Source organism: Rhinopithecus roxellana, chromosome 2 (assembly GCF_007565055.1).
Source record: "Rhinopithecus roxellana isolate Shanxi Qingling chromosome 2, ASM756505v1, whole genome shotgun sequence".
In the NCBI taxonomy this organism is placed as follows: Eukaryota; Metazoa; Chordata; class Mammalia; order Primates; family Cercopithecidae; genus Rhinopithecus; species Rhinopithecus roxellana.
The window spans coordinates 183,705,397-183,717,527 of record NC_044550.1 but is presented as its reverse complement, the minus strand read 5'-3'; the positions used below and the strand labels follow the sequence as shown (position 1 = coordinate 183,717,527).

At 35.3% G+C, this 12,131-nt stretch overlaps 1 protein-coding gene across 1 annotated transcript in view; it reads left to right on the top strand.

The window, feature by feature from the left end:
• Positions 1 to 11,836, top strand: part of SLC4A4 (solute carrier family 4 member 4) — a 400,518-nt gene extending 388,682 nt beyond the window's left edge. Inside the window, exons 24-26 of the mRNA XM_010384086.2 lie at positions 3,532 to 3,628; positions 6,754 to 6,833; positions 7,545 to 11,836. Coding sequence (XP_010382388.1) covers positions 3,532 to 3,628; positions 6,754 to 6,797 — 141 coding nt within the window. The 3' untranslated portion in view covers positions 6,798 to 6,833; positions 7,545 to 11,836. The remainder of the gene's footprint in view (positions 1 to 3,531; positions 3,629 to 6,753; positions 6,834 to 7,544) is intronic.
• Positions 11,837 to 12,131: the final 295 nt, after the last annotated feature.

Here is a 12,131-nt window from a genome sequence, read left to right as displayed (position 1 = left end):
CTCTTTTTTGGTTCCATATGAAATTTAAAGTAGTTTTTTCTAATTTTGTGAAGAAAGTCAATGGTAGCTTGATGAGGATAGCACTGATTCCATAAATTACTTTGGGCAGTATGACCATTTTCACCTTATTGATTCTTGTATCCATGAGCATGGAATGTTTTTCCATTTGTTTGTGTCCTCTTTTATTTCCTTGAGCAGTAGTTTGTTGTTCTCCTTTAAGAGGTCCTTCACATCCCTTGTAAGTTGTATTCCTAGGTATTTTGTTCTCTTTGTAGCAATTGAGAATGGGAGTTCTTTCATGATTGGGCTCTCTGTCTATTATTGGTGTATAGGAATGCTTGTGATTTCTGTACATTGATTTTGTATTCTGAGACTTTGCTGAAGTTGCTTATCAGCTTAAGGAGATTTTGGGATGAGACAGTGAGGTTTTCTAAATATGCAATCATGTCATCGGCAAACAGAGACAATTTGACTTCCCCTCTTCCTATTTGAATACCCTTTATTTCTTTCTCTTGCCTGATTGCCCTGGCCAGAAATTACAATACTATGTTTAATAAGAGTGGTGAGAGAGAGCATCCTTTTCTTGTGCCAGTTTTCAAAGGGAATGCTTCCAGCTTTTGCCCATTCAGTATGATATTGGCTGTGGGTTTGTCATAAATAGCTCTTATTATTTCAAGATACGTTCCATGAATACCTAGTTTATTGAGAGTTTTTAGCATGAAAGGCTGTTGAATTTTATTGAAGGCCTTTTCTGTATTTATTGAGATAATGATGTGTTTTTTGTCATTGGTTCTGTTTATGTGATGGATTATGTTCATTGATTTGCCTATGCTGAACCAGCCTTGCATCCCAGCGATGAAGCCAACATGATCGTGGTAGATTAGCTTTTTAATATGCTTCTGGATTCAGTTTACCAGTATTTTCTTGAGGATTTTCACATCAATGTTCATCAGGAATACTGGCCTGTAATTTTGTTTTTTTGTTGTGTCTCTGCCAGGTTTTGGTATCAGGATGATGCTGGCCTCATAAAATGAGTTAGGGAGGAGTCCCTCTTTTTCTATTGTTTGGAATAGTTTCAGAAGAAATGGTACCAGCTCTTCTTTGTACTGCCGGGAGAATTCTTCTGTGAACCCATCTGGTCCTGGACATTTTTGATTGGTAGACTATTAATTACTGCTTTCATTTCAGAACTTCTTGTTGTTCTATTCAGGGATTCAGCTTCTTCCAGAGTTGGTCTTGGGAGGGTGTATGTATCCAGGAATTTATCCATTTCTTCTAGATTTTCTAGTTTATTTGTATAGAGGTGTTTGTAGTACTCTCTGATGGTAGTTTGTATTTCTGGGGGGTCAGTGGTTATATCCCCTTTATTATTTTTTATTGTGCCTATTTGATTCTTCTCTCTTCTTCATTATTCTGGCTAGTGGTCTATGTATTTTGTTAATCTTTTCAAAAAACAGCTCCTGGATTCATTGATTTTTTTGAAGGATTTTTTGTGTCTCTATCTCCTTCAATTCTGCTCTGATCTTAGTTATTTCTTTTCTTCTGCTAGCTTTTGAATGTGTTTGCTCTTGCTTCTCTAGTTCTTTTAATTGTGATGTTAGACTGTCAATTTTTAGATCTTTCCTGCTTTCTCCTGTGGGCATTTAGTGCTATAAATATCCCTCTAAACACTGCTTTAGCTGTGTCCCAGAGATTCTGGTATGTTGTGTCTTTGTTCTCATTGGTTTCAAAGAACATCTTTATTTCTGCCTTCATTTCGTTATATACCCAGTAGTCATTCAGGAGGAGGTTGTTCAGTTTGCATGTAGTTGTGCTGTTTTGAGTAAGTTTCTTAGTCCTGAGTTCTAATTTGATTGCACTGTGGTCTGATAGACTGTTTGTTATGATTTCCATTCTTTTGCATTTGCTCAGGAGTGTTTTACTTCCAATTATGTGGTCAATTTTAGAATAAGTGTGATGTGGTGCTGATAAGAATGTATATTCTGTTGATTTGGGGTGGAGAGTTCTGCAGATGTCTATTAGGTCTGCTTGGTCCAGAGCTCAAGTCCTGGATATCCTTGTTAATTTTCTGTCTCACTGATCTGTCTAATATTGACAGTGGGGTGTTAAAGTCTCCCACTATTATTTTGTGGGAGTCTCTTTGTAGTTCTCTAAGAATATGCTTTATGAATCCGGGCGCTCCTATATTGGGTGCATATATATTTAGGATAATTAGCTCTTCTTGTTACATTGATCTCTTTACCATTATGCAGTGCCCTTCTTTGTCTTTTTGGATCTTTGTTGGTTTAAAGTCTGTTTTATTGGAGACTGGGATTGTAACCCCTGCTTTTTTTTTTTTTCTTTCCATTTGCTTGGTAAATATTCCTCCATCCCTTTATTTTGAGCCTATGTGTGTCTTTGAACATGTGGTGGGTCTCCTGAATACAGCACACTCATGGGTCTTAACTCTATTCAGTTTGCCAGTCTGTGTCTTTTAATTGGGGCATTTAGTCCATTTACATTTAAGGTTAATATTGTTTATGTGTGGCATGTTTATTTTTTTTTCCTTTTTTGCTTGTTGAATGCATTGTCTTAGTTCTCTAAAAGGATGCTGTTGTTCATTAACCTCTTTAGAGTCACCATAAAGGAATTTTCCATGTAGGTAATAGACTTTATGTTAAGATTTTTTTTACCATTAATCTCATTTTATTTTCAACTAAAAATCATCTTTTTGGTACTTTCAATGATGAGATATATTGGGTCTTTCAGTCCCAACATAGACTTAGAATCAATATAATGCATTTAAAAGAAACAAGGGTAATCTATTATAATTTGGGCTAGGTAGCCTGTTCTTTAAGCAGTCCCATGATTAGCTGCCTGGTTTTGTCATTTCCATTATGATTCTCTGCTTATCTGACCATCATAGACACCTTTGTAAACATTTTATTTTCTTACGTTTTGCTTACATTTTCAGATATCTTTGGCACAAGCTAATTGAAATGAACCTTTACCCATAAAATAGTACTTAGCGTAAGAGAGGAAAGTTTATTTTCTAGTGTACATAGAAGGCTTCTTGATAGTGGATATATAAAAAGTCTGTCACTTGTTCTAGAAGGAAAGATGGGTCATGATTTTCCTACAGACGGAATCAGCATAAACAAAACAAGAATTTCAAGACCATATTATAACTTCGGAAGTTTCCTAGGTTTAATCTGTTTTTGCATTGAGATCATTTGCTTCACAGATACAACTCATAAACATTGCTGATTGGGAGTCTAAGTGATAGAAAGGTTTACAATTCAGTTGTAGTGATCTCTATTTCGTGTAGTTGTAGCTTTAATGGACTCAATACCATTAACTCAGAAGAGTAGAAAACAAATGTGAGGGGGAAAGAAGGAATACACTTAAAAGATAGCAAACTGGAAGTCATTATAGGGCTTTTCTCCTTAGTATTAAGTAAATGATTATATAAAACGGTTTGATCGACACTAGCAGATAGGAAAGGCTGTATAATAAAAACATTCTAAAACCTGTTGTACATTTTTTTCACAGTCTGACTGCCCATACTCAGAAAAAGTACCAAGTATTAAAATTCCAATGGACATCATGGAACAGCAACCTTTCCTAAGTGATAGCAAACCTTCTGACAGTGAGTAGAACTAACCTCTTGCATGCTTGCTTGAATATGATTTGCACTTACAGAGAAAACACTTTAGAATTGCCATCTGCATTAACTTGCCCTCGATTTTGTTTTTCCTTTTTTCTATGAGAAGATTTACACTTAATTATAATAAAACTTTATTTTTACATACCCTAAGCTTCACTCTTTTTTTTATCCATAACCTTTTAAATTTTTATTTGGTAGTCTTTTCCCTTACCCAAATCATCCCCAGTTTTTCCAACTGCTAAATTAATAACCACATTTTTAATTGATTTTTCTTTTTTTTTTCCTGTTGGTATTTTGAATTGCAGCTTATAATACTACATCACTGTCACTGTTTGTCTTCCTTAGGTTTTAACTAGTGATCAAATCAGCTCAAAAGAGAAATTGCATCATTGGTCTCTCAGTGATCAATAAATCAATTGTTAATATTAAGAATTTGGAAAAATTTAATTTTGATTAAATTAGCAATCATAAAGTATTAGTACAACTTTCTAGATATAACTTATATGCATTTGCTTTCTAATCTCTTCATTCTCCCTTTTCTATTTCACAATTATTGTTATAACTGCACTGATCTTTCTAGGGTGATAGGCTGGTGGCTATGGTGCAATGGTTTGTGACATTTTTTTCTTCTGTAATTGAATTAACAGGCCATTTAGTAATGTCAGTGACCATTTCAGACTTTCCCAATAGCAGGTAGCAATTGCCATCAAGCTACTTTCTACTTTGCGTTCTCATTGAAGAAAATGCATCCTTTTAGATTCAGATGCCCTTCAGAGTACACTGATCTGTTACAGAAAAAGACAGTTAAGACGCTTTTATTTCTATTTTACCAAACCACCTTGACTTCAATAGGAGGTTACTGTTATCAAGAAATGTTTGGAATGAATGTCTATTGATAAAAAATAATGGGTGTGTTAGTTATCAATCATTGAGTAACAAATTACCATAAATCTTAGCAGCTTAAAACAGCAAACATGTTTTCTTACACAATTCCTGACATTCAGGAATGCAGGGGCAGCTGATTTTGGTTCTGGCTCAGAGTCTCTCATGAGATTGCAGTCAGAGCTGTCAAGCTGTCAGCTGGGGCTGAGTCTCTGAAGACTTTTTTTTTTTTTTTTCCAGGAAGAAATGAAAGGATGTATTGAAAATTATAGTATACTCCCCGTTGTGGGAGTGGGCCCAAGAATAGGGACTCAAGGGCCCCCTTACAAAAATTTTTGGAAGTTTACCCTCTACTTGGGGTACGCCCTATGTAAATGAAGAGGATGAAGTAAAGTTACAAACTCATTTACTTGGCCTACGCCCCATGGAGAGGATATTTCCTGTCATAGCCAAAGTGTGAATAGGCCTTATGTTCCCTGCCTCCAGACCCTGTTTTCCTGCCTCATCTCCTCAAGGAGAGATGTGATCTCCCTAAATCTTCATCGGAGGCAGAGGGACCGATGGTCTTTTTTCTGTAACTGCTTCATTCTGGCTTGGGGCATACTCCCTACCTATTGGGGATCACTGAACTCTCACCCTGCTCTTAGTCTAATGAAGGCAGGGTAGCTTCTTGATGGCCAGGGCGGTGTCTTCACCTGGAACTGGCTGGAACCTTTGTTGCATGATCATCTGAAGATTGATGGTCTCTAGGCAAGAGGAAATGAATTTGGTTAAAAAGGGGGAATCTTTTTGAACAAAATTCTGAGAGGCCGTTGTTTTGAACTAAGCTCATGCACTAGGCCCCAACAGACCAAACCAAAGCAAAATGAAGTCATTTGTGCTAAGGCTATAAGGAAACACATGAATTCTAGAACAGACCAGGTTTTGTTTTTTCTTCTGCAAATCTCTATAACAGATATTCTTGACAGCATAGGTATCCACCCACTAAGGTTCCCATTAAATATTTTAGTCTCTGAAGACTTGGTTGGAGCTGGGGATCTGCTTCCAAAAGCACACTCATGGGGCCCTTGGCATGACGTTTGTTTCTTTACCTGTGGGTATCTCTGTAGGACTGCCCATGACATGGCCTCCCTCAGAGCCAGTGATAAAAGAGAAAGAAAGCAAGACAGAAGCTGCAGTCTTTTATAACTGAATCTCAGAAGTAACAGACCATCACTTCTGTCATCTTCTGATGGTTATGCAGCCCCACACTGTTAACACTGGGAAAGAATTACACAAATTCATAAATACCAGGAGACAGGGATCACTGAGAGCCATCTTGGAGGCTGGCTACCAGCCTGGATTTAAAGAACCGAGAACTAAAGCAGTCTTACCTTTGGTGTCCAGTTTGTAACCTGTAACTTGTAACCGAGGCTAATTTCTGCTAACTTAATGGGGTTTGGTTATGAATTTCTTTTTTAATTTAAGCTCCTCAAGCCATGTTCCAACTTCAGTTTTTATCTGTGGAGCATTAATAATAAAAGCACACTTTGACACACATGTGCTTAACATGTATATCTTCTGTTGGCGTCATAACCTGGTATAGCCCCTTATAAATAAATGTAAAAGCTATTTTTAAAAAATCACTAGCCAGAATTTGAGGTTCATGGAAAAAGTTTATGTGCCAGTTGCCCTTCATCCTCTCAAAACCCCTTTTAAAGGATAAATTGCAAGTTGATACGATATTAGAAGTTTACTTAAACAAAATACAGTTGAGCATTTTGCCTGAAATGTTTCCTAATGTCATGTTTATCTTTATAATCCATGATGAAAGAACAGAACTGATAGAAGTAGTGTTGCAGTATGAGTAAGTACCTCAAAGAAAATCTTTTTTTTTCCTTATGAACAACAGCAGGCAAACTTAGGAATGCTGAAGATGGAAAGAAATCCAAAAGCAAGCCTTAGACAGTAAGAGAATGTTGTCACCCTCTAAAAATGATTTGCTTTTTATTCTTCTCACTGACAAGATAGCAGTGATCCATCCCAGAAAACCTAACGTAAAGGAAACGAAGTGATTTTGTCTTCATCACACTAGAGTCTTAGCTTAATACATTTTTTATTGAAATGCCTAAACTTGTCTTTTCACTCTTACCAGTTATGGAAGATGCATCAATTTTGTGAAGATTTTTGTTTTATACTTCACCATAGACCTACTATTTACGTTTTTTAAAACTTTTATTTTCCAGGAGAAAGATCACCAACATTCCTTGAACGCCACACATCATGCTAATAAAATTCCTTTCCTTCAGTCACTCGGTATGCCAAGGTAAAGGACAGCCCAGTATTTTATGTTGTTCTGTGGAATAATTGCCCCACACAAATGTAGTTAATGGTGGGTTATTGACATAACTTCTTGTTCTCCTTCCTCTCTATGATTTCTCTTAAATAAATTACCCAGTGACCAAAACTTGCTCCAGCTTTTACTAGTAGAAAGCATTCTAAGAGACCTACTTACTCTTACAAATAAGGGAATCTTTCAGTATCATTAAGTTACAACCCAGGATCAACATTAGCTCTTTTAATTTCAATATCATCCCTGATTTGAAGGGGTGTAACTGGCACTTTCTGACAGTTCTTCTCCAGTGGTTTCTTTCCCTCTTAACAAAGTTCCAGAGATTTCAGGTTCTACTCGATTTTCTGAAATCTCTGAATGTTTTTGTTATGTCAGTCTTTTTGTCGTTTAATTTCTGACAGCATTACCCACATGGTAGTACCTCTTTTCCTTTTGTGTTTGTTGTTTTTATTGTTTTTATTCTAGGTATGAGATCTTATGAATTTTTTTTACTTGAATTTCTTGACTCTACTGATAACCTTCATCCCATTTAAAGTGTTTGTTTTTAATACACAAAGAGAATATAAGTATTAAAAGAGAACAAGGAAGGACATACTTGACTTCTATACAATGCATAAACATTTGACAGATGATGAAGGAAATCTGATTTACTTACTACTTTTTTTTTTTTTCCTTTTTCTCCAGTCCTCCTAGAACTCCAGTAAAAGTTGTGCCTCAAATTAGAATAGAACTTGAGCCTGAAGACAATGATTATTTCTGGAGGAGCAAGGGAACAGAAACTACATTGTAACCTGTTTGTCTTTCTTAAAACTGACATTTGTTGTTAATGTCGTTGGTTTTTGTTTGGCTGTTTGTTTATTTTTTAACTTTTATTTTGTCTCAGTATTTGGTCACAGGCCAAATAATACAGCGCTCTCTCTGCTTCTCTCTTGCATAGATACAATCAAGACAATAGTGCACCGTTCCTTAAAAACAGCATCTGAGGAATACCCCTTTTGTTCTTAAACTTTCAGATGTGTCCTCTGATAACCAAATTCTTCTGTCACTCAAGACACAGACACACACAGACCCTGCCCTTTGCCTCTATTAAGCAGAGGATGCAAGTATTAAGGATTTTATAACATGAAAATATTGAAGGAACTTAAAACTTTAGCTTTGGGGCTGTGCTTACTGGCTTGTCTTTGTCTGGTAGAGCAAACCTTGACCTCCAGACAGAGTCCCTTCTCATTTATAGAGCTCTCCGGGACTGGAAAAAGTGCTGCTATTTTAACTTGCTCTTGCTTGTAAACCCTAATCTTAGAGTTATCAAAAGAAGAAAAACCTGAAGGTACTTTACTCCCTATAGAGAAACCATTGCCATCATTGTAGCAAGTGCTGGAATGTCCCTTTTTTCCTATGCAACTTTTTTTAACCCTTTAATGAACTTATCTGTTGAGTACATTGAAGAATATTTTTCTTCCTAGATTTTGTTGTTTAAATTATGGGGCCTAACCTGCAACTTATTTTTTGTCAATTTTTAAAACATTTTTTTAATTACTGTAAAGAAAATGAATTTTTTCCTGCAGCAGGAAACATAGTTTTGAGTAGTTCTACCTCTTATTTGTAGCTGCCAGGCTTTCTGTAAAAATTGTATTGTATATAATGTGATTTTTACACATACCTACACACACAAATACACAATCTCTAGGGTAAGCCAGAAGGCAAGATCAGATTAAAAGCACCATGTTTCTAAGCATCAATTTTTCCCTTTCTTTAAAAGAAACTTAACTGTTCTATGAAGGAGATTGAGGGAGAAGAGACAAACTCCTATGTCATGAGAAGAACCAATGTTCTGATAATAGTAGCATCTGTGTGCAGATGCTGATTGTATGACCACGTCAATGTCCTATGCAGTATTGTTAGACATTTTCTCATTTTGAAATATTTGTGTGTTTGTGTATGTGCTCTGTGCCATGGTTGGTGCATATATGTGCAATGTTAGAAAGCAAAAGAGTGACGGTAGGCAGAGGGCAAAGTCATTGAGTCTCTTGTGCCAGTTTTCATAAAACCCAAACCACATATGAAAAAATCCATTAAGGGTCCAAGAAGTCTGTCCATATGAAAATGAGAGTAAATATAGTTTATTTCCCAGATATCAGTCATTATAATTGATATAATAGCTTGTACATGCAATATAAAATTCATAGGAGTATTAATAGCCCATTTACATGTCTATAAAATGTAACGGGATTACAGAGCTGCAGAGTACAGTGTAACGGTACTCTCATGCACTTTTTCAGGATGCAAAGGCAATTATTCTTTGTAAGTGGGACTTTTAGAACACATTAGTGTACATATATGTATGTATATTTCAGAGTACCACACTGAAAGTTAGACATTTATTAACCAAATTCAACATGATATTTAAAGGTTGTTTTTAATATGATACATTACATATTGTGAATGCATATTAAAAAACATTTTAAATGTTAAAATTATAATTTTGAATTCATATAACCACAACTGTGATATATCCTAACTATAACCAGTTGTTGAGGGTTATACTAGAAGCAGAATGAAACCACATTTGTTGGTTTGATAATATGCACTTATTGATTCCCACTCATTGTTATGTTACTTAAATTATTATTCTGTCTCCTTGTAATTTTGATTACAAAAATGTTATTATCCTGAGTGAGTTGTTACTTTTACAGTAACTGATACTCCTAAAACTTTTAATTTATACAAATTAGACAATAATGACCCCAATTTTTTCGTTAAAATAATAGTGGCAAATTATATGTTATTGTGTTAAAACCTCACCTGTCAAATTCTGGCTTCACATTTGTATTTAGGGCTATCCTTAAAATGATTATTCTGTATTATCTAGCTTTCTATTACCCTAATATAAACCAGTATAAGAAGACTTTCCCTTTTTCTTTACTCACAGAAGCATCAATAAATTGTTTAAAAACCATGTATAGTTTCAGCTTAACCTGTGATCTTGTTAAGTTAAAGGTACTTTTGTTTACTTTTATAAAAGCTCTAGATAAAACATTTTTTTTCTGATCATGAATCAAGTATCTGTGGTTCATGCCCGTCTCTATACCTATCAAAGAACTCCTGAAGCAACTTAACTCATCATGTCAGCCTGTGAGTAGAGGTGAAACCTATGTGTACCTCTGTTTATGATCCATATTGATATTTATGACATGAACACAGAATAGTACCTTACATTTGCTAAATAAACAGTTAATATCAAATCCTTTCAATATTCTGGGAACCCAGGGAAGTGTTTAAAAATGTCATTACTTTCAAAGGAACAGAAGTAGTTAACCAAACTAACAAGCAAAACCTGAGGTTTACCTGGTGACACCAAATTATCAGTATCTTAGCTAAATTTACCCATTGCCTAAGAGTGAACCAGATTTGGTGGTGGTTTTGTTTCTATGCAAACTGGACACAGATTACAACAGTACATTTTTTTGTAAGTGTTTCTCCCTTTTCTCCATAATGTGACTTGCGGAGATAAAGGATTCAAAAGATAAAGACAAAGTCCGCTTAGAGTTGTTAACCAGAAAGTCCTGGCTGTGGTTGCAGAAACACTGTTGGAAGAAAAGAGATGACTAAGTCAAGCGTCTGCCTTATCAAAAGAGCAAAAATGCATCTGGTTTTGTGTTTGGGAGAAAAATATCTTGGACACACTGTTTTCCTTGATAAAAGTCATCTTCTCTTCTGTGTGAAATGAATACTTGGAATTCTAATTGTTTTGTGTGCCAGGGGCAGTAATGTCCCTGCCTCTTCTCCCAATCAAGGTTGAGGAGTGGGGCTGGGGAGAGGACTTAACTGACTTAAGAAGTAGGAAAACAAAAACCTCTCTCCTCAGCCTTCCACCTCCAAGAGAGGAGGAAAAAACAGTTGTCTGCTGTCTGTAATTCAGTTTGCGTGTATTTTATGCTCATGCACCAACCCATACAGAGTAAATCTTTCATCAACTATATACTGGTGTTTAATAGAGAATGATTGTCTTCCGAGTTTTTTGGTTCCTTTTTTAACTGTGTTAAAGTACTTGAAATGTATTGACTGCTGACTATATTTTAAAAACAAAATGAAATAATTTGAGTTGTATTACAGAGGTTGACATTGTTCAGGGGTGGGACAAAGCCTTCTTCAATCCTTTTCATACTACTTAATGATTTTGGTGCAGGAACCTGAGATTTTCTGATTTATATTTCATGATATTTCACATCTGCTCTTCACAGCATGAGCATGAAGCCCAGTGGCACTAAGTGGCTGGGTACAATCAAGTGATATTTTATAGCACTTCACTATCTGAAAGGCCATGAGTTTTCAGATGATTTCATTGAGCTTCATTGCAGCCTAAAATTTTAAAAAAGTTTTGTAATATGCTAACCAGTCAAGTTGTGTTTTGACCAGAGATTTAGATATGTCCAATTTCCTGGCTCATTTCATTGTGCTCTATGGGTACGTATAAAAAGCAAGAATTCTGTTTCCTAGGCAAATATTGCAACTCAGGGCTAAAGTCATCCAGTGAAACTTTTAGAGCCGGAAGTAACTTTGTCCCAGTCCTACAATGTGAAAAGAGTGAATAGTTGCCTCTTTTTAGCCATTTTCATGGCTGGTACATATTCGTACACATTACTTTTCAGAATCAATATGCACTTTCAGATATTCTTATTTTTATTCTCTTAAGTCTTTATTAACTTTGGAGAGAGAAATGATGCATCTTTTTATTTTAAATGAAGTAGATCAACATGGTGGAACAAAATGATAAAGAACAGAAAACATTTCAATATATTACTAATAACTTTTTCCAATATAAATCCTAAAATTCCTATAACATAGTATTTTACAGTTTTATGAAGCTTTCTATTGTGACTTTTATGGAATTAAGAGATGAAGAAGATGAGATATTTTAGCATTTATATTTTTCAAAATTATATGTATACTTAAAATAAAGTAACTTTATGCATTTATGAGTGTCAAGTGTTTCTGTTCAATGCCTCAAATAATTGTTAAATGCCTATTATTTTACTTCTTTGGGTGATGCAGGGAATACAAAGTTGATCAAGTCAGAGTCCCTGTCCCCACGTTGCTTTAGTTACTCCAGGCAGGAGGATAAAATGAGTGTCCAAATTATATTTTTTAAAAAAGCTTGTAAGAATTATCTAAGTATTAATGAAATGTTATTATGCAAAGAATCAAAGCAAGAAAAAATAGGTCCAACTAAGAGCAATAGGAATTTTTTTTTGAGAAGATAGTATTGTCTTC